The 23,243-nt window shown below is 41.1% G+C and overlaps 1 protein-coding gene across 2 annotated transcripts; it reads right to left on the bottom strand.

Annotated features, from left to right (window-relative positions):
- Positions 1 to 311: 311 nt before the first annotated feature.
- On the bottom strand, positions 312 to 20,431 carry znf831 (zinc finger protein 831). Of its 2 annotated transcripts, none has more exons than XM_040116104.1 (4): positions 20,241 to 20,431; positions 14,195 to 18,584; positions 12,425 to 12,708; positions 312 to 2,781 (listed from the first exon to the last, which is right to left on the bottom strand). In XM_040116104.1, the coding sequence occupies exons 2-4, from the start codon at positions 18,534 to 18,536 to the stop codon at positions 1,885 to 1,887; spliced, it is 5,523 nt and encodes a 1,840-aa protein (XP_039972038.1). In that variant the 5' UTR covers positions 18,537 to 18,584; positions 20,241 to 20,431; the 3' UTR covers positions 312 to 1,884. The 2 variants fall into 2 exon arrangements, with proteins under 2 accessions (XP_039972038.1, XP_039972039.1); XM_040116105.1 differs by lacking the exon at positions 312 to 2,781 and adding an exon at positions 6,996 to 10,161.
- Between the last annotated feature and the right edge of the window lie 2,812 nt (positions 20,432 to 23,243).

Below are 23,243 nucleotides of genomic sequence, written 5' to 3'. Positions count from 1 at the left end.
TAAGCCTAAATAAAACTTCCAGGGAAATGTAAACTGTGACTGCCAATGTGCATTTAGTAAAGAGGATGAATTCAGCAACCTTGTTGCTGTGTTTTGTTCAGAAATTCAATGACAAAGCATTTTTAATTAACTACCACTCTGATTCACGTGCCTTACTTGCTTGGTTTCCATAGAAACAACAGCTAAAGCGCATGGGCGCTTGGCCCTGTAGGCAAAGAACTAATAATAATAAAATTTTACTGAAGAATAGAACAGACCCACACAATCCGACCAGTAGAAATGGTTTTGGGTACAGTTTAATTTACCTCGTCTTTTGTTAAAATGGTTGAAAACACAATATGATGTGCAATAACTTTGAGATGAAATCATTTGTTTTGTCAGTTATGTTTACATATACAATCTGTAACAATAATATAAAATTAGAAAATAAAAAAACAAATATTACAACATAATAATAAAGAAGTGTGTTACTGTAACTGTAAACAGCCGCACATTTTTGTGCACTTAGCTTTCCTCTGTGTCAAAAATCACTATAAACACATCAAACATGTCAAACCAAACAGTCCTGAACAGATTCACTGCAGATAAATCTCATTCCATACAACTGCACACATACACCGGTCAAGTCCAAAAAGTTTAATGACCACTCATGGGCTGTGGATTGACAAGCAAGTTAGCGTGAGCTATAGCTGTCGATATATGTACAATAATGTTCACATCCACCCATTTCCTGTTCCCGTTAGCTCTGGCGCCTTATCATAGCTGCTGACTCATTACAAAACCCAGACTGGGAAAGGGTCATGCCCCTCCAGCCAATGCCTGAGTGATCTGATTGGCAGCAGAGATCAACTTAACGGGTATTTGGCAGCATGTACATGATTCACACACACACAGGTGTTGTCAGGGAAGGTTAGAGAGGGTTACAGACTGCAATTTATGAGAGGGAGTGAGTGTGTGAAGGTATACACAAATTGGCAAATTATGTGAGCATGTGTGAGCAGGACAGAAGTAATCTCATTGGTTCGGTTGAATAGCAGAGAAAGCCACAATTTTTCTGTCAACACTTATGAAGCCAAGTAACAATGACCTTACATAAAACAGGAGGGAGCTACCAAACTCACTGCTAACAGGAAAAATAGCCATGCTGTTTTCCAGTGATTGCATGTTATTCCTAAATGGGGACAGTTCATTTTATGTGTTTTATTATATTATCATAAGTTGACAGACTATGAGTGCAGAACAGAAACCTCTGTGAAATGGTAGCATTCATTCTGTTTTGAGTGTGTATACAGTATGCATGTAACTAAAACTTTTGTTAGGCTAGGTTATCTAATTTAGCTAACTAACCAGGATGGCTGGCAAAGACTAGCCATACTAGCCTCTAGCTTCCTGGGTAAGCTACTTAAATAACGTGCTGATCTTCAAATACAACATTTCATCGACAATTTTCTTTTATATTTTCATATTTTTATACTGTTAATTTCTGTGGTTGTTTTTGTCATTTGGGAGGTATTGTACCAGACATTCCTGACATGCTTGGAATTACAACTAGAAGGCTGACGTGAGCAGTTTCTCCTACTTGGCTGCTTGTAATTACACTCAGTACAATATGATATGAATGCAGCATTAGCTTGCACTTACAAACTTGCTCATTGAACTTTTAATGTATTAATGTAATGGAAAAATATAAAGATGCCATTGACAATACATTTTTTTATTAATTGTTTGACTTATTATGATTTTACACATGGCTCCTTGGCTCTGCCCACTGAGTTAACTCAGCTATTGATATTATTTCTGTCCCCGAGCAATTTTGCCTCTGAAAAAAAATATATCCATAGCAAATAAAACCTCAAATGGCATATATGCATGTCCACATTTCCCCTAAAGCTCAATGATAAGCTTTCCTTCATCGTCACTACTGCTGGTGTCTTCTGAAAAGTCCTGACAGCTTTGAACAGGTCTCACTCCACTGCTCAGACACTCGACTGACTGGGAGCCATGAAGCTGACCAGCCAAGAAAAAAGACTGGTATTTGCTGGTAATGCCATGTCTCCAAGAGTTACTGCTTTGTGTTGTGTAATCATCTGGTTCCTGATCCTTGGTTGCCTGTTCAGTTTCTGGGTATGTAAAGGGCTTTGACGGAGCCCCAGTATTATTATCCAGCATATTGTCGTTTGACACTTGGGTGTTTCCTGTCCATCCAGCAGTAGCTCTACTGACTTGAAGAGACGGAGAAATTTGGCAGTGGTGTGCGGCTGATGATGTTTTGACATCAGGCAAGAGACTTGGGCTTTTGTGACTTCCTGATGTTAACTTAGTAGAATAGCTTACTGCTGTGCTGTTGTTACTAGCAGCAGTATTTCCTTGCTGAACAGACAGGCTTTGCCTTTGGTCTTGCTTTTGGTCCTGGTGTGAAAATGTAGTTTGCTGGGGGCTGGATTCAATTCGTGAAGAAACATTTTGTAATTCTCTTAACTGGGCCTGTGTTTTGATAAATTGATTTGAATTTGATTCACATAAGATCTGTTTCTGTTGGTTATGGATGATGCTGCTTTCCCAATGTTGATGTGAGAAGAAAAAGTTGTTTATTTCCAGTGGGGGCTGTGGAGAATTGAAAAGGCTAGTCTGACTGCTGCTATTTAATGTGCTTGGAGCTTGCTGAGGGCTCTGTGGAGGGCACTGAGACATTCCTGAGTGCGTCTGGGAAAGATGCTGGAGATGCTGCTCAGATAGCCAAGAGTTTTTAAAGGATTCCTCCTTGACCTCTCTGTCTTCTCCCTGTTAATAAAATGAGAATATGAGTTGGAATTTTACCATCATACATCACAGTAATACAGTCATTGTCCTCCCTCCACTGAACCTTCTCATTAGCTTCCCGCAATACTCAAATACCAAAAAGCTTAATGTGTCTAGCGAGTTATGAATTATGATAAAATCATCACAGGAAACAAATGGATGGAGCATTCAGTTGTTACAACTGTTCACTATTAATCTTGAAGTCTGAAATCATGTGGAAGAAGAAAAAAACAGATATTATGCTGATAAAAACAGACTTTATCAGCATAACTACTGTCATTTGCCTAGTTCTGGTATAGTTTTAATTGACTGCTGATGTTTTAAACATTGGCAAAAGGCTCATAAATCCTCATAACTGTGTGAGTGCTGGGACAGCAGTCCACAAATAAGCTAATATGTTTGCTTTTATGCAGTTTCCTTACAATATATAGAGTAGATATAAATGTAGTGCCTTCACAGATTTTGGTAAGATGTGAATATCCACAATAATTCTAAAGATAGGTGTATGTATATATATATATATATATATATTTATATTTATATATATATATTATATGATATATATATATATTATATATATATATATTTATTTATTATCATTATTATTATTATTATTATTTATATATTCCTTCCTTTTCATTCCATTTTTAAAAGTAATTTTGACTGAACCACAATAGCGGGGCAAGCCCTATAAACACTGACTGACTGATTGACTGACTGAGTGCTGAGGGTACACTGTTGGTCGGCCAGCTCCAGTGTTGGAGTTTCCCCATTGACTATTGCTCTTTCAAAATGACTAGCAACTTTGTTGCTACATTTACCAACTTTTCAGACCCCTGTAGCGACTATTTTCAAAAACACACCTAGCGAGAAATCTAGCAATTTTTTATTTATTTATTTATTTTTGGACAAATCTTAGCTACTTTCTGTAAAAGACAGTCGTCAGTGCTGCCCAGCGACGTCAGGTTTTCCTTCTAGAGGCACACCTCTATGCGTCTCATTCAATTGACCGCATCGTAGCTGACAAAAACCTGAATGAGCTTCATACTTTCTCTCTGTGACCATTTTAAACATGTAAATGAGAACAGCTTTATTGGGAATTTGGTTGTATTAAAATACTGCATATGTGAGCATAGGGAGTAGGAGAGAAGCAAACAGGTAAAGGTTTGAAACTGTCTGACACTAGGCAGAATGCAAATACATCACAATGATGCAATTAATATGCTAATTAGCGTATTACATCATCTATGGAAATTTGGTGACTTTTCGAGCAGGATTTAGCTACTTTGCATAGACAGTAGTTGTTTACAGCGGTTCCAAAACAGCGTTCTGGTTTTTTTTGTCGTTGTTTTTTTTGCAGCAGCAGCACTATTGCGATACATAGATAAAAATGCAATATTTACCAATTAAATTTAACCTGGTCTAAACTACCAAGATATTCTCACACTCATCTATTCCTGTTGGCATAGGTAAAAGCTTTACTTTATGGGCAATTGCACTTCTCCTTAAAAATGTGAAATTGAGATTGCCTTTTTTGTCTGTTTTCTTTTTCCAGCATGTTGTATTGTCTCATTGGTGAGAACTGCAGCCTTATAAGTAGAAGATGCAGGGTTAAATCTTTGTTCAGGGAAAAAATATGTTTCTGACAACTCTTGTTAAGATAAGGGTTGACTAGGCAAAGCTTCCTGATACTGAATGACTTTAGTTTATGGGGAATTATGCTTCTCCTTAAGAAAAGAAACTTGACATGTCATGTCATGTTGGTTGACTTGGCTATGTGGTTAACACTGTAGACTCATAATCAGAAGGTGCAGAGATCAGTCCCCACTAAGAGCAGACAGCACTTAGCAGCTGCAGAAGCAGCAGGTCCCAGCACTCCCAAGCAGTTTCTTCAGGAACTACTTTCTTTTTCTTTTGACTGTAATAGTAAAACTTTGCTGCATATCAAATCCTGCACGGTTTGTGCTATAAATGTTATTCAAACATCAAATTAGCTCATTCCGGAGACTGTTGCCATTACTTTTTGTGTTTGTAATATATGACAGTGATTTTATATTCATTTTTAAGCAGCATCATTTTATAAAGGATGTCTACAAGAGGAAAAATTTAACTAGGTTCAAACCCTCTCAAATTTCAAAGCCTACTGCTCCGACATATGTTTAGCTATAGAATTTATTCAAACTATAAAACACTCATAAAACTTTGAACTTTAAAGGTTGCAATCAGTGTTGTAGTAAGTGTCACAGTTTGGAGCAATTAAACCTGAATGACTGCTTTTACAGGTGTTTTTTCTAGACCAGAAAAAAATTCTAAACTGCTCACAACTGCAAACTGACTCATTCCTTACCTTCCTTTTTTTTGAGCTCAATTCCACCATTTGCTTGAGCAAATCAGCCAAAAACATGAGTCCTTGCTAGGGGCAATTTTGTTTGTCAGTATAATATTCTGTGGACTGGAAACAACTTCCATCTTTCACAAGACTGTCTGGCTTGTACAGGTGTATGATGTTTGCCCTTAAATGACTGCCAAGGGAAGATTAAATCTTTCCACACGTTTATGGTTTTTAACTTGATATCTTTCCAAGACAACATGTACTCTATTAACAATAGATTACATGATACTCATATAGTCATTGCTGCTTAAACCTGTTCTTTTTCACTGACAAAAAAAACACTGACCTAAACCTTCTTTAGGTTTCCATTCCTTCAATTTGTACATTTTATAAACACATCACAACACATCTGTCAAACGTTGCAGAGCATTTTGAGTCAGCTACCATAGTATCACAACATCTACCATAGTTGATCCTTAGCATCTCATATGCTTTAAATAAAGCTCTAGATAGAATGGCAGATTCATTCACATATACGATAAGGATTCCAAATTTTGGTTCCCCTTTATTTTTAACATGTTGCAGCTAAAAAACATATTCTCGCTCTCGACTACTTCTGCAGACACAGCTAAAAGCTATAGTTTATGGGTGATTGCACTTTTTGAAAATGTGAACTTGAGATGACTTTTGCTGTCAGTGCTGCTGGCTTGGTTGTTAGCACAGCAGTCTCATATTCGCCAGGTTCAGAGTCATCTGTGTCTGCTCTTTGCTCTTTGCAGCTGTTGCATACCCCAGCACTCACACACATTTTATGCAGAAAATAATTTTCTACTTTTCTTTCTTTATATCTGTCTTGCCACTGTGTATGGCTCTGTAATGTACATTTTTATTAAGTATATAAATTATTATTATGTCTTCACATTCTGTTGACAACCTTAGTTAATGATTGAATGTTTTAAACTAAAATACTTCCATATTGCCCCTTTAAAGAGTAATGTCACCTTAATTAATTTTTTTTTGTGCCGTACACATAATCACAAAGGGTTTTGCTGGCATACGATGTTAATACAGGCACTTTTTCCAACAAAAAATGAGATTTTCTACACAAATTTTGCTAGTTTCTGTATGGATTTTAAAGTTCAGTTCAGCTGAACCCTCTGGCCCCTCCTTAACCATGATGTAATAGGAAACCAATCCCCACCTTTGCTAGATGCACAAGTGTAAAAGCAGCAGAAAACTGGCATGTAGTGTTATCAGAGTTGTGATTTGGCACATCACTGCCACCTGGGGGACAGATACAGATAGTATCCTGCATCCTGAACTCTCACTTCTACATTCCTTTCTTGCAATCTTAACATAACTTGGTGTCAGAATACTTAGTTCACAATGGAGAAAAAGTCAACTGAGTGGCGGTTTCATGGAGAACAAAAATAACCTTCCTTTGTTTTGTGGCCTTGCTGATTGCTGGGCTAAGTTAAGATACTGCTAGCGTGCAAACAAGCTACCGTGCACAGCCAGTGAAAGGGGAAAAAGAACAAAAAAGTGAGCAGCCAGGGATAAGTTTCAAGTGCCTCCACCACCCAGCTTCAATTTCACAAAGCCAGAGGACTGGTCCAAACGGATTAGAAGGTTTTGAAAGGTTCAGGATAGCAGCTGGTCTGGCATTGCAGGCAGAGGAAAACAAAGTGAACACTAAAATCTATACTATGGAAGATGAAGCTGAGAACATGATAACCTCACTTCACCTTATGGAAGAAGAGATGAGTGTGTACAGCACGGTCAAAGCTAAACTTGAAGCACGCCTTATACTTTGCAAAAATGTGATTTTTGAATGAGCCAAATTCAACCAGAAACAACAAAAAGCTGGAGAGTCTGTGGATAGTTTCATCACAGCACTTTAATGTTTATAAGAACATTGTGGCTATGGAGAACTACAGAGTAAGATAATACGTGACAGGTTAGTTGTGGGCTTGAGAGACAAAGGATTTCCTGAGCAATTTCAAATGGACCCAGAGCTATCACTGGAGAAAGCAGTTACTGTCCGCCAAAGTGAACTAGTGAAAAAGCAGGACATGCTAATGAGCAACTTCAAAACAGAGGCTAAAGCAGCTAATATGGACAATGTTGGGGTGCAGCAGTGAACAGTCAACAGGCAGCAGAGCAAAACGCACTTTAAGTAGGCACCCTCAGTCATAGCCACATAGTAACACACAACAAAAGATGTGGTAGAGCACCATCTCATAACAAACAGCAGTTACCATCCAAAAAGATGCATTTTGCAACTAATAGGGACACTATGCAAAAGTGTGCAGGTCTGGGGCTGTTGTGTTGGTCCATACCACCTGTGAAGGTGCCACAGAGGAGGACACTGTATTCTCGGGCTCAGTGAGCACAGACGGGGCTCAAAAGCCTGGCTAACAAAAGTTAAGATAAATGACCACAAATCTGAGTTTAGAATAGATACAGGTGTGGATGTAACCGCAATACCAGATTCTGAATACCAAGCATATGGACGGTTTCCAGAACTGAAGAAATCAGCAAAAATTCTCTATGGAGCTGGATGGAACCACCTGCGGGTGAGAGGAAAATTCACAGCCACACTGAGAAGTCAAATCAAGTCAAGCAAATTTATTCGTTTAGCACATTTCATACACAGGTAAACTCAATGTGCTTTACAGTAAAACATGGAAAATATTAAACTTGATAGAAAACACATATATAAATACTCCACATAAATACAATAACCTTACAGCCAAACAATACACACACAAATGCACCTTCATTTGATTTAGTTTTAATTCTAGGTACATTCAGGAGACACATGCTTGATGATCTGAGGGATCTGATTGGGCTATAGCCAGTAAGCAGGTCAGAAAGTCAATTCTGTACTGTACCGGCAGCCAGTGAGGTGTTTTCAGTACAGGTGTAATGTTTTTGATTTTCCTAGTGCCAGTTAGTACTCTGATAGCAGCATTCTGAATGAGCTGGAGCCTAACTATTCTCTTTTTGGGAAGTCCTGAAAAAAGGGTATTACAGTAATCTAATTTGCTGCCGATGAATACATGGATTACTTTTTCAGAATCAGACTGGGAGAGGAAGCTCCTAAGTTTGGAAATGTTTTTTTAAATGGTAAAAAGCTGTTTTCGTAATGGTGGTTAATATTATGCTGGAAGTTGGCCTCAGTAATAACACCTAGGTTTCTGACATCCTCACTGTGCTTTAGAGAAAATGGTGATAACATGGATAAAATCTCCTGCCTTTGTACTTTTGGGCATACTATGAGTATTTCAGTTTTTCTTTTTTAAGTTACAGAAAGTTTTGAGACATCCAGTGGTAGATGTTATCAATGCATCTTACAAATTAATTTAATGGGACTGAGATGTTCTAAAGAACATGAGACATACGGCTATGTATCATCGGTACAGGAATGGTGCTATGATTCACTCTAAAACCCGACCCAAATCATCTGAAATTGCAACATTCATAATGGCAGTTAGAGATACATCAAGGTCTTTAGATATAACCAAGTCGAGGATGTGTCCTTGTTTATGAGTGGGGACCATAACATGCTGTGAAAAGTTTCTAGCAGAGTTTGGTGTCCGAGTTAGTGGGATTGTCAATATGAATACTGAAGTCGCAAGAAAAGACAATGCGGTCATAGTTAATGGAAATTTTTGACAGCTGCTCAGCAAATTCATCTAGAACACATTCTTTAAGCTTGTATTTTCTGCATAGATACTCACAGTAGCTATGCAGGAAATTCAGATGTAACAACCATAGCTAGACATTAAAAGTTGAGAAGTCAGCAAGAGGAACCATTTTACAGTTTAAGTAGACAGCATAGAGAGCAGCAATCCCCCCACCCTTTGTATTGCTTCTTGTGCAATGTGCAATCTAAAATAAGCAGGAGCTGGTTCAATCAGCTTTTTGTTACCTGTCTTGCCAAGGCCGGTCTCAGTGAGAAGTATATAGTCAAGTTTATTGGCACATAAGATGTCCCTGACAAGGAAGGTTTTGTTAACTAAAGATCTCACATTGAGCAGTGCCATTCTTAAGGCACATGTAGAGGTCTTAGTGACAGACTTGGATATAGCAGGTTTAATATGAATAAGATTATCTACATGAGTGCCATTATTGTTATATGATGGTCACATACATAGAGCTAACATTCTGCCTGCTGCTGATCCTGACTGGGATCAACCGAAGCAGAGGACATTCTGACTGACTGGCAGAGTCAAAATAATATGATCTATGAAGCCAGCCAGGCCCCTTGATTGGTTTAGAGCAAATCTATTGTGCCCATTCAAGGTAACTGACTTTTATTTATTTATCTATTTTTATTATTATTGCCATAACTGTACATTAGTTTTATAACAGTGATCAGTTAGGCAGGATTTTGGTGGCTAGGAAGCAAATGACACACTTACCTTGTGGGGGCATAGTGGGCAATTTTCTCAGTCATCCAAGAGGGCAAATTCCATGTTTGTGGAGAGCATGTGCGCTTCGACGTGGTACAGATGAAAGCCATCGTGTTTGTAGTAACCACTATGATTCCAGAGAAGATCAAAATTGTAAATGAAATTCAGACCAGCGCTTTTTGGGATCGACATGAGGATCTTCTTCCCAGAAGATACGAGTGCAGACAAGGGTTGAAGGAGGAGGGGGCAGTGGCGGAATCTTAACTAGGTGAACCACTGTTGGACCGATGTCGCTTCTGTCTGCAGCAATGATGGACCAGTAGGAGAGGTATCAGATGTGCGTTGCCTCTCCAAAATGTGGAACCTGTTCTGAAGCTGGAGCAATAGGATGCATTGTGAAAGCGTCGTAGTTGGCGGTTCAACGACTTATTTTTCTCCTGCCTCTGACGACCACCTCAGTCCATGGGATATGGGGAAGAGGAGTGGAGCAGGAGCACCTTCGCCAGAGAGGAGCTTTTTCAATGTTTCCAGCTCTGATTGTGGCACAGTCACTAGGTCTGCAAGGACCCGACATTCCTGGCTTGAGGTTGACATGTTCCTTCTTTCCAACGGCTGGGAAGAGGGCAATAAATTCAACCATTTAGAACGGGAGTCGGGGGAGCCAGCTCGCCCAGCCACCAGGCTTACAAGAAACATCGCTAGTTTAGCAACAGCCAAAGATTGTTTAGGATCTGGGATTGGAAAGGCACCAACCAGCACGTCAAAGCTCAAGCAATGTCCAGGAAACAATAAGTTGTGAGATAGGGTATGATGTGATTTAAAATGCATTCAAAATTTAACTGGCAAATACCATCCAGATTAGAGCAGCTCGCCGACAGTTGCCAACAGTGTGACATCACAGCCATTCGACAGACACACACAGCAAGAGCACAGTACAAGTTGTGTAATTAGTCTCAGGTCTGAAGTCAGGTTTCCCGGGAGGCACAGCAAGCGTAGCACTCAGACAGGTAGCCAGACTAGATGCCATATCTCTGTACTCCACAGATTCAATGAAACAGCAGTTTCCCAAGCTTTTTAAAGGGCTTGGCAAAATGGAAGGGGAATACAAGATTGAACTCAAGGCAGATGCAAAAACGCTTTCCCAGATGACCCCAAGAAGGATCCCTTTATCACTCTTGCCCAAAGTGAAGCAGGAACTGGCTCACATAGAAGACCTGGGTGTAATCTCAAAGGTTGAACAATCCAGTCCCTGTTCCTAAACCAAATAATACATAGGTGTGCATGTGTTGACCTAACAATACTGAATGACTCATTCAAGAGAGAGGCACATCCCTCACTCATTTGAGTATACACTTGGACAGTTGGAGGGCGCTAAAGTGTTTTCAACGCTCAATGCAAATTCCAGGTTTTAGCAAATACCCTTATCCAAGGAATGTGCACTCCTAACGACTTTTATCCCACCATTCGGCAGGTATATCCTCTGAATGGGAGCATTTCCAAAAAAGAACGTCCCAGATCCTGGAGGGCTTAGAGGGAGTATCATGCCAAATGGATGATCTGCTTGCGTACACAGAGTCACAAACACTCCACGGCACACACCCGCATGCAGGTCTTAAGATACTCAAGGGAGCAGGAGTTACGCTGAAAAAGGAGAAGTGCAAAGTCTCAAAAGACTCTAAAGTTTCTGGGGCAGATCATCAATAGGTCTGGAGTCTGAGCAGATCCCGATAAAGCGGAAGCTGTTACCAGCATGAAAGAGCCTGCAGATGTGATTGGAGTCAGACAGTTCCTGGGAAAGGTAAATCACCTAGACAAATACCTTCCACACCTAGTAAAAAAAACACAGCCAGCCAGAGATCTGTTGAGGGCAAAGAACGTGTGGATATGGGGAGATAAATGACAGAAAGCATTTGATGGTATCGTAAAGGATCTGAGCACACTGCCAGTACTGGTACTCTACAGCGCCACACAGTGGTTCAGCTAATGCATCCTCAGAAGGACTTGGAGCAGTGTTACTTCAGTTAGTTGTAAATCAAACATCTTCCTAAATATTGTTATTTCATTTTACAATACATTACTGCACACAGAAAAAGGGTATAGTGTTTTCAGAGTTGTGTTATGGTATGTCACTGCAACCTGGGGTACAGATACAGATTAGTATCCTGTAAATAGGTTTGGGTTTCCAATAAGGTTTACCGAGTGGAACACAAGACGTGTGGTCTCGAGATCTCACTTCTACATTGCTTTCTAGCCGTCTTAACATAACATGTCTAACCATAGGCACAGTTTGTACTTCTCAGACAGAGCTGCTTACCACCAGCGTTAGCTTTAGCAAACCTGTTAAATGCAGAAAAACATGTAAAACATGTATATGAATAAGATTTATTTATTTGCAGTGGCTAACCAATAACTGTACCATATTCCGAGTTTAACAAGATATATAGGGATGAAAAAGAGCAAGGTTAACTGTGCACAGCTACAACACAGGTATTCAAACAGTGACTCTCTCACAGGGCCATAAATGTGCTTCTACTGACTGTTGAAACTCTGCCCTGTCTCTCCATCAGCTAAAGGGAAACACCGATAGTAATTTTTCATGGCTGGCTCTAATTCTGTCCATACTGAACTGAGCAGTGGTCACTCAGTCTCCCCCATGTCCCCTGACCCTCCACATCAAACACTATGTAGCCCAGGGCCACAATTCCTACAGTCGTCACTCCCTCACTCCTCTGTTGCATTTTTTAAATGTGCTGGGACAGAGGCTGCTAGCAGAGTTTAAGGGTACAGTTACACTCTAAGACCAAAACAGCAAGAACATTTTTTTTTATAATAAATATACAACCAGTGAGTAGCGAATAAGTTCATTCAGTCTCACCTCAGGCTTTTTCACATCTGGTAAAACCGTGTATCTGCAGCCAGACTTGGCATTGCCCCACTGTCCTGGCACGTGGTCTGTCTTGATCCCTCCATTCTTATCCTCTCTCATCACTCCTCCACCACCCTGCCCATCCATTTTTTGGTGGTTTGTTTCTCCAGCGTCTTGGCTCCGCTTTGACCTCCAGTCTGCACTGTCTGACTGACCTGGGGTACCTCCATGTCCCAGTGTCTGCGGCTCCTTCTGGGCTGCACATCCCACCGGGGAGGCTCCCTCCACAAGTCCTATGGGAAGAAAAACAAATGAAAAGCAATTGTTTTCTTTAGGATGGCTACAATTTGAATGCTTATTAGTCATTTTTAACCTGAGAAGTAAGGTGAGGATCATACAACTTATGTAAAAGCCTTCATGAATGTTATATTTGCTGTATCAATGGCTTACTACCAGTTTATCAGCCAGGTTAAAGGAAATAATTTGGCCTTTTGTCTCATGATATAGACGATGACAATGACTTCAACAGTACTATCACAGATTAGCAGTAAGAGTTAACCAGATAATAATCTGCAGGAAAATTTAATTTACAGTGAACTACTACCATGTGCTTGAACTTCATTGTCAGTGACAAGTCTTTCCAGAACCACTAGAAACTTAGTGTGTTATTTCAGTTTAGCCAGGAGGCAGTGAATGGAGGTCTCTAAGTGGCAGTCTTTTTGTTTATCCTGGGCTCCCCAGGATGGCCTTTTAACTTTGTTATTGTATGTAATCTTCAACTCCTTTAAATTAAAGAGTTGGTAAATTGGTGTTTTGTGCTGTGATAGGGATCAAATGACACTTTCAAATACTGCAGGAGACTACAGTTCTATGTGAAGACCTGGGGGGCAGCTCACATGTCATAATAAATAGGACAATCGTGGTAAAATTAAAGCCAAATGGACCTGGAGACTGGCTTTTTTATTTCCCTACCCCAGAGATTTTTAAGCCATCTGCCATTTTATTATTTTGTCTATATTTAAAATTCCTGATAGGGCTTTTAATTACTTTGACACAGACCTCCATTGACTGACTCCATCAGTTGTGGGTTTTGGTGACTCAAAACCAGGTTCAGACAAGGTCTTCATTCTGCAAACCTGTGAATATTTACTGCCATCTTGTGGTAAAAATGGGTTTCTGTCTTGAAATCTGCTCAGATTGAAACTTGTCAGTAAAAGCATATACAATGCAGTGTACATAAGTATTATATCAGACACATTTTTGTTGTTTTATTTCTATACTCCAAGACATTGGACTGCAAACCAAGCAATGGCTATAAGGTTACTACAAGGTTAATTTGATGCTGTTCCCTTCTACTATACACAGTGACCCTGGGGGACCCTGGGGCAAAATACCCTTGTATTTGGAGGGAGCATTGCCTTAAGTCTCATCCTCAACAGTGAAATACATGATCAGCTGGAGAGAAGTCAAGTCACTGACTTGGCCCCTCAAGAACATTTCACTCATCTACCCTAAAAATCTGTAGTAACCATGTCTGTACCGTACATATCGGGTCATCGCTGCATTGTCCTAAAATTAGGGGACTATATAAAACTACAATCCACACCAATGTGAGCACCATCAAATACCTTTTAAAGCTATCTCTTTACCCTCATAGTTATTTTTTAAGTTTAAATCTAAAATGCATTAGTGCAAATTTATACACATAACATTACACACACTGTGTTTTATAGCATTCAGATCCTATACAATATGAATGATTAAAATAGTAACATATACCTGCAGTGGGGCTCTGAATACTTTTTAGAAAAGATGGGATGTCTTTGGGTCTTTCCACCTGGATGTTAGAAGACACTGAAGCAAACTGATCCAGTTGTTTTTCTGAGTGGGCTAAGCTGATTACATCCTGTGATTCACTGAGAGTCATTTCCTTTAAAGGGGCAGAATTGTCCACAGGTCCCACCCTGTCACGGCTCCTGTTTGCATGTTTAGATGGATTCAGATTCTCTGATAATGTAAATTCTGAAGGATTACTGCAGGACATGGACGCTTGTGGGTTCAACTGTCGTTGAGCTTTGCATTTATTGATGGAAAATGAAGAAACTGACCCAGTGAGTTCATTGGCAGACGCACCAGTTGAGGCCTCACTGAACTTAACCTGCAGAGAGGGATGGTTTTCTCCACTTTTTAACCTGCTGCTTTTGTATGCAGAGTCTTCACCCATGGCTTTCATTATGCCAGCGTTGCATAAGGATCCTTGATTTTTAAGTTTTTTTTGGCTTTCTTTGCACAGTATTTCACGTCTAGTGTTATTCTGATTTACTGCACTGGGAGAAAGACAGGTCACAGTGAGCTTGTGTTGGCCAGGGAGTGTTTGCAAGACCAAATCACCTTGGCTGACCCTGCTGAAAAGTTGCTCCTCAGTACAATGGTTCAGAGAAAGGGCATGTTCTTCCTTTGAAGTTTGGCCCCTTCCTGACTGTACACCTTCGAGTGAAGCAGCAGTTGATATAAGATTGCCCGCAGAGGTCCGAGTCTCTGTGGCCATGTTTACATGACTGTATTTGTGTGGGCGTTGTGTCAAGCCTAGAGCTTCAGGAGGGTTAGATTCAGCTGATACTGTAGCCTGACTGGAATTACTGTGTTCAGTCATGTGCATATTTGGCTGTGCCTTCTCAAAATGGCTAGTCAGTGGACAGTGGACGTTAAGTGTGGGTAAAGATTGACTTTTGTCCAACTCCCTTTGATGTCCTGGCTGGTGATTGTCCCTTCCCTCATTGCTACTTTCCATGGTGACAGAGCTTTGAGCGTTATTTTGGATCACCTCTGGGGCCAATGCTGCCATATCACATCTCTGTGAGAGGCTGCTACTTGCTTGTTGCTCAATCTGCGGTTCAATGAGAGCCAGCTGTTCGTCTGATATGATCTGAAGGCAGATCTGGAGGTCTGCTGTGTGAACATGAAACACATTCTGAGCAGCTGGTTGCACTTGGTCAAATGGTGAAATGTGACAAGTTACGTTTGGGGTGTTTGGGCCAGCATATGCTCTATTTAGAGGGTTTAACTGGTCTAATGCTGGCGAGAGTTGCGATTGTGACAGAGGAGGGTTTGAGCTAAGTTGTGAGAAAGCTGTAATGCCAGCAGCAGATGTCTCGTTTTTTGCTGTGGTTATTGTAGATATAGCAGGGACGTTCGCAACCACAGGTGCACTTGGTCTGGGTAACTGCATAGGCGCTGATTTCGCTGCAGATTTTGAGGGCTCTATTGAAGTACTGCATAATCCTGCCTGATATTCATGTAGACAGGTTTTGGTTATTGCGGTTGCTGCAAATTGCCTGTGCACTAGAGGTAGACTAGATGGCGCATTTTCATTGGATCTTGATGTTTCAGCTTGACAGAAGATTGTGCCTGTGCAAGGCAAGAGAAGCTGGGCTTGTGTTGAATTGAAAGTATTTATCTTTTTGATATCACAAGCCTGCATTAACGTTGAGGTGATGGGATCAGTACATTTCTTTTCAGAAGTTGAGGGTGAGGTTTGCTCAGTTTGAGACGATGACAGAGCAGAAGTGACAGTGCAGCCATCAGTTCCTGTTGGTTTATTCAGCACATGCGGAGAAGTATTTGAACCAGGTTCAGCAGCATTAGGTAACTTGAGCTGGTACTTGGGCAGGAAGCTTGTCTTAGCAGCGGAGGGGATGGAAGTGGCTGGCAAGATGGTAACAGACGGTGTATTTGCATTTATAATGCATGGCGAGAAGAGTGCTCCGTTGAGCTGAGTGTGTTTTTGATTTTTTTGAAGGTTGATATAACTGTGATTTGTATCCTGCTGAGTCTTACTGCCAGTGACAGAGGGAGGGGGGTGAGTCAGTGTGTTTGGGTCAGTCTCCATCTCCAGTGGGCAAATTATTTTGTCAGCAGTTCTCTGCTTTTTCCTATCGGAGGGAACATGGGCTCCACAGAGCTGAGAATTGGAATCAGTATGTTTTTCTTCAGTAATCAATCTCCCTGCCTCTGGGCTGCTCAAGCGGTCTGTTTTGTGGCTAACCAATGATCCAATTGACGGTAATGGCAGTATTGATAAAGACAGATTTCTCTGCAGTGGAGCCTTTAGAGAGCTGCATGATGAATGAAGCTGGCTAGTTCTTAGATCTACAGCGGAGACAAGGGATATCTTGGCAGGAGGACAGCCTGGATGGCCCACTGTTGCATTGCTGCTTGTGATGTTTATTGTCGAGCCTGGTGTTGTTACTGTCTCCTTATGAACTGCTGACAACCTTTTTTGTGGACCCTGAACAACCTCATGCTCTAGGTACATACATTTCCTGCCTCTGATAACACTGTTATCAACGCCTTTCTCAGCATTATAGAGTTTCTTAAATGTCCCGCCCCCATACATGTACCACTTATTGTAGGCAAACTTCTGTGCTTTCTTCCTCCTGAACTTTCTGTTGCTTGGATCACCACAAATGTCACTGCCATTCCCTTCGCAGCTGAGATTGCCGGTGCATGTCTCCCTCACAGATGAATTCATGAAGAGACCGTCTGTTGCGTGGTTGCAGTCTACGGCTGTCTGCCGGACCAGTGGGCGGTGGGTGGATGACTGCTGGTTCACAGGCTTGATCGCGAAACCTGTTGGATTGATCTGGCCAGAGCTTCCCCTGCGAACGAGTGTTACATAATCGCTCTGATAGGAAGACGTTGGAGTGCTCCTCTCCGGCTGCAGGAGGGTTACACTGAAGGGGAGGGAGCTGCTGCGGGTTAAGGGGGTATGCTCCATGGTGGTGGAGTGCTGAGTGGGAACAGAGCTGTACAATCCAGGCTTGCTGTTTCTTTGTAACCCAACGTTTGGAGTCTTACTTTTCCTCATGTCAAAGTGAAAGGAGTCCTTGTACGTGTATGGCATAGGGAGATCAATGCTACCCTGCTTTGACAGAACTGTCTTCCGTGGCCTCACATTCTCCAGTTGTTTGTCCTCTACAACAGCTGTATTCTCAGAAATCAGCTTTGATATGCGCTCCTCCAATGTCTTCTGCTCCTGCTCTCTTGCAGTGTCCTTGGGCTCCTGTGCACCTTGGCCTGGTTCTGAAGGTGTGTGTGTGTTGATGGTTTCTTCAAGATGCTCTTTATTGGATTTGGTGAGGGAATCCATACTTTGGTCAGGTAAAACACTGCCAAGGCTAGGGTAGTGGTCGCTGCTCTCACTGAAGCCTGAGTCCGTGCTCTCATGGCTCTGTGATTTTTCACTGGATACAGAGCTTCCCCACTGCTTGGAGAACAGAGTGGCCTCTTGTCTCTGAAGGGGAAGATGTCGACTAACAGTCATAGGGGGGTTTTCATTTTCCCCCCTCGATGTTTCCTCTTCTTGTGTTATCTTTGCGCTTTCATTTGGTTCTTTATTATGACCTGCAGGGGTTAATGCATTCTGTTCACTGACAGACCCTTGTGTCTTTACAGAGTAGACCTTTGTAGTATTGGCTGACCCTGTAATGTCAGCAGCAGGTAGTGTGGCATCCTTCTCAATGCTGCCCAATGCCTCGCTGTGCTCATCCAGAGACAAACTGGAGATATGAGTCTCTCTGGAGCTGGACATGCTGTCCAGGCTTCCCAGGCTGCTCTGCTCTGACTCAGATGAGAGGCGGGCATGAGCCTGAGTACGTTTATGTTTGTAGAGGTTGCTCTGTGTCTTAAAAGAAACTCCACAAGTCATGCAGGGGTAAGGCCGCTCCCCTGTGTGGCAGCGGAGATGCTTCTCCAGCACGCTGGGCTTCATACAGTCCCGTCCACAGTGAGGGCAAACATGCTTTCCTGCTAATTTGGGTCTGGCTGTAGGTGCAGCAGCTGCCAGACTCAGTCCCGGTAGAGACTGCAGCCCACCAGCAATTTGGAGTGTCAGAAACGGAAGCGTCTCCTTGGAGTAGAGTGATGGCATGGCCAGATGGATCGTGGCTGGTTCACGGGCAGCTGCAGGAAGCTGTGGGTAAGGCTGCGCTGGTAGAGCAGGCACTGTGTGGATGTAAACAGCTGTCAGTGGGGCCTGGATGTCCATCCTTTTCTCTGTCTGCGCTGCAACAGAGCTGATGTGCACTGGAGCACTCGCCAATCCTGGCTTGCCAGTCTCCATGGTAACACTTCTGCTGTCGTGATGTACCAGTGCCAGGTCTCTAATTACCTGTAAGATAAAAACAGTTTGCATTAGACCTCTGCTTTGCCTTCTATCCAAGCAGATCAGGGGCAGAGCTGTCTATTTGAAGGGGGATGTTTTTAGGCCTTGCTTTAAAAGAAGAAAATGAGGCTTTATTCCCTGAGAAAATTCACCAGTGGAACAGAGAAAATTAGCACAGCAATTAAAAAAATGTACTATAGCAGTTAATGATGACAGATATGAAGTACCCTTTAGGACAGATGGCTAATAAAAGCAATTAATCCAGTCTGGATTTTGCGTGGTGATAAAATCCAGGGAGATGTGTTTTGCAAGGATGTCCACAATTCTACAGCACCAAAACAAAAACACATTTAGATCTGAGTGATATTGTTTTGATGAGTAATAATACCCATGGTTACAGAGCACAGAGAAACGTAGAGGCATTTCAATCTCTACTGTTTTATTTCAAGAGCGGTTGGTGTAGGAATACAACTCTTAAAATATGTTGTATGCAGGCAGTCGAAATATTGAGACAAAAACATGGAGAGAAATGTTTATATATACAGTAGAGAGAAGCAGGGAAGGATATAGGAGAGTGACTCACATCAGGAGAAGGGTGAGGGAGTGAGATCAGATACTCATACAGTATAACAGAGGCTTTTATCTCCCTAAATGAAATGTGTCTGCTGACATGAGCTGTTGCCTCTGTCACCAGTTTGCACCAATTAAATGGCATACACTTAATTTCCACAGTAGCATGTGGCAGCCTTGTCTCATGACAGATTGATATATATGTGCAGTCATCTAATCAGAGCTTAAAGCCACCTAAATGAAAAGACAACTAGATTCATATTAGGGCAACCAAATTTCATTTCCTGTTGCTGTGATGCTGTTTCTACATGTAAGATGATTTTGCATAATTCACCCACAGAATTACAGTTGGCATGGGGCATACTCTTTGTTAGTTGTACAGCATGAGAATGCCCATGTCAGATACTTTTTGTGGTGCTGTTATAACTAGGGAAGTTTGTTTCTGTTCATACTCAAGTGAGCTCTCTATGAAAACGAGAAGCACTGTGTAAGTGTATTTTAATTTTTTGAAACATTATTTACTTGAAAACTTAGATCTACCTTCTTACGGTAATGTGCTTTCACTTCCTTACAGCTATGTAAATATGCCATGTTGTTATACGTGCTAGAACTCTATGCAGAAATACAACTATAACACAGACCTTTGATTTATTAAAAGGGATGTTTTCTTCTACAAGCACTTGTAGTCAGTTTAAAATTGCATTAGAGGGTGGAATGGGTTTAAAAAGAGGTCAAACTGTACTGAAAAACAGCCTCTGCTCGTAGTAGGAACAAACATTCGTAAAAATGACTAGCATCAAAATGTAAACAAAAAGGAAGTCTTTCTAGACTTTTCAGATTTGTTGTAACACTATGAGAAATTAAAAATTTCTCGTTTTATCTTATCTATCTGCTCAATTAATCTCATTTGTAGCCATTGTTCCGACTTTATAAAGGGTATGTTTGAAAAGAGGAAATATCTGACGGTGTTGCCATCACACAGTGTAGGTAAGAATAACACCACAAGAAACCAGAACATGCCGTAACCAAGCTGAAACTCAGTTGCAACAGTTAAGAAAAACAGAAACTATAAAAGACAATCAAATCACTTACCGTCTTGCTTTACACTTGAATCCGTAACAATTATCCAGCTTAGAAAGTCTTCTACCATGAACAGCCCCATCCTCAGTGTACCTGCTCTTTTCAATCTGTTCTGTCATCCAGGCTGTGTGGTCCTTTCCAATCTGATTTTCTCTCACAGCTCTTTGACATGAACTGTTTCTTCTCACAGGGAAGTGGAACAAATGCAAATGAGAGAGAAGATGCACTATGAAAGTGGTGAGGCAGAGAGGAGGAGAGTGAGGGAAGTAGAACGGCTGGCTGGGTGGTTGGGGGGTGTGGCTGTCAAACAAAGACTTCCGGAGGACAAGTTGAAAACATAGATTTCACAAAGTGATCAGCAGGAGTGGAAGAGCACAGAGGCCCGGAGCAAAGATCGAAGGATTTAAGGCTCATACAAAGTCTTGTGCAGAAGTTAAAGTGACTGCTTGGCAGAGGAAGTGCAGTGACAGAGGCAAGCTTACCTTCAACAGTCACACTGGCTGAAGTACTGACTTTAGCAGCAACAGTTTGAGGCAGTACCTGACTTCTGGCTTACTTATATACTCGCTCCCCCACCTACCTATTTCCTCCAACACACTGTATTTCATACACCCACATAGACAAGGGTGCAGCAAGGCAAATGCTGATGTGGCTGCTTGGCTGCATGTGCACTGCTCTCACTCTCTCAGGCAGAGAACAAATGGATGAGTTGTGAGTGGCTGGAATAAATCTCCCACCTCCAACCACAGCCCCCATTACAGTATGTATCATTTAGCAGGGGTACACCAGTTCACACCCCACATGCTTAAAGTAATACTGTTGCCATTTTTGAAATCATAAGGGCTCATTCGTATTCATATTTTTTGCTGCATTTACTTAATGAGCAAAACTGTTGATTTAGGCAATGGAATACAATGGAATTCTGTATTGATCTGTTTGTGACCCAAAAATCTGAAAAATAGTGAGGAAATTTGTTAGTTTTGGCAGAAGAAACCAGTAAACAAATGATCAGTTTCTATTAAAAATTACGAGGAAATAAAAATCTAATTTTCTTTCATTGTACAGTGTCCATAAAATAATACTGTCTCTTACAGGTGAAATTTGGCGCCAGAGTTGCACAGTTATACACATCCAGCTTATTTGTTCGATTTGATTGTCAAAGGGTAGATGGGTTTTTCTTCCTTATACTTCATTGCAGCATAGAAAGACAAAGCGACACATACTTTTTCAAATACACGCATTTGTCCAAATAGCTGTGCAATCAAATGGCAGTGCCGGCCACGCATTTAGGATATTATATGTATCTTTGTGAACAGCTCCAAAGTACGATGTCAGAATATCCTGTGAAAGTTATTTGAGTGGTACCTTACATATTGCTGCTGTCTTAAAATGGCCTGTTACAAGATAAAAAATTATGTTGTGGGCATAACTACACAGTGACTGTCCTGGATTACATTTTTAATCTGAATTAATTGATATTTTGGCCACATGGTTGCTGTACACATAACACTGACATGTTATCACCTTATAAATTTGATATAGCTAACGTGTTAGCAAACAATTGCCGTTTCATATTTCCAGCAGATACCAAGTGACAGTAGCATTCATTTGACATTGTGTTTATGGCCACCTGGAAAAATTATAAGTCCAATATTCACTTTTCTTTTAGTTCTTTACCTCTCTTTCTTTGAGCTCTCTAATCTCTAATGAACATGGTGAGACTCAAAGAAACATTAATGTCGTGGCCCCTGTAAAACCAAAACAATGAGCTGGAAGAACCTAAATTCCTCCATAGAACTAAGTGAAACTGCAGAGTAGGGTGTTAACTCTCGGGGGTTTGTCACTACAAGCAACCACTTTAACTTTACAGTGGATAATTTGATCCACCGTTAAGAAAATTATCGACTATAGCAGCTTTTGGTTTACTCTGTTTTTATTTTTCCATGTAAATAAATGAACAACTTTAAAAAAATATTTCTACTCTCAATACCGTTTGATGTTAGTGATGTTTTCAAAGCTCTGGTTTTTTTAACAATATGTCATTGTGTGGGATTGACTGTGTGGTTATCAGATGACATCTGCTGTAAGAAAAACAAATAGTTTTTATATCATTTCACTGTGAGAGACTCTCGCTGGTCTCCAAGGCAACTGCAGGCCGGTCTGCTGAGAGCATGGTTTGGGTTGACATGGTAACAAGACACCTCCTACCACACATGTTTTCTACTGTCTGTACATAGCGCACAGTCCTGCACGGTGGAGGCATAGTTTCAGGCATTCTCACATTTTTGAAGACTGAGTCAGATGAAATGTTTTAAATTTTGTAGTATGTGTGTAATCTACAGCGTATCAGTTTTTACAAATGCCTCCTCCGAAACAGTCAGCAGGGGCTTAATTTTGTCGATAGTTGATTTTGTGGTCATGTTACTCAGGTTATTAGGATACAAGCTGGAGTCAAGTTTCACATCTGATGGTCAGCAGTGACAAAAGAATAAGAAAATATGTTCTCCTACTCATCCTGCTCTCCCAGTGGCTGAACCTCTGCATTATTCAAGGAACTTAACAGTTTTGTAGCTGTTATTTAGACACGTATCCATGTGGGTGAAGCTGTATACGTGTTTTTAGGAACTGAGTGGGCCTGTCAGACACATGTTGAGCTGCACCACTAAAGCTGACATGGGCTCCGTAGTCACAAACATCTCTTAATACAATGCTTACACCTGCTGTCTTTATGCAGGAACCACAACTAAAACACATCTTCTGTGACTTGAGACATGTATTAGTTCCTCACCTTTCATTGACAGATTCAATTTTTGAGGTGCTATGATGTTAGCTGCCTCTTCACTCTGCAATAGACAAGCTCTTTCAAGTTATGGCTCTAGATTGAAAGTGCCCAAGGGAAATATCTAGCTTACTTCATTAGTGTCTGAATGGGTCCCTTGCTGCATTTTTGCACATGAAATGAAAAATGACAGATGTATGGTTTGAATAGGCTCATCTCTGTAACAGGCTAAGCTA

Source organism: Xiphias gladius, chromosome 21 (genome assembly GCF_016859285.1).
Source record: "Xiphias gladius isolate SHS-SW01 ecotype Sanya breed wild chromosome 21, ASM1685928v1, whole genome shotgun sequence".
Lineage (NCBI taxonomy): Eukaryota > Metazoa > Chordata > Actinopteri > Istiophoriformes > Xiphiidae > Xiphias > Xiphias gladius.
Note: the sequence above shows the minus strand (reverse complement) of the source record. Positions and strands in the feature narration are given on the sequence as shown.

Coding starts and splice junctions, on each gene's coding strand:
- znf831 (XM_040116104.1), bottom strand. CDS start 18,536: ATGGAGACTGGCAAGCCAGGATTGGCGAGTGCTCCAGTGCACATCAGC. Junction 12,709..14,194: donor TATTCAGAGCCCCACTGCAG/GTATATGTTACT, acceptor TTCTTCCCATAG/GACTTGTGGAGGGAGCCTCC. Junction 2,782..12,424: donor CAGATGTGAAAAAGCCTGAG/GTGAGACTGAAT, acceptor TTTTATTAACAG/GGAGAAGACAGAGAGGTCAA.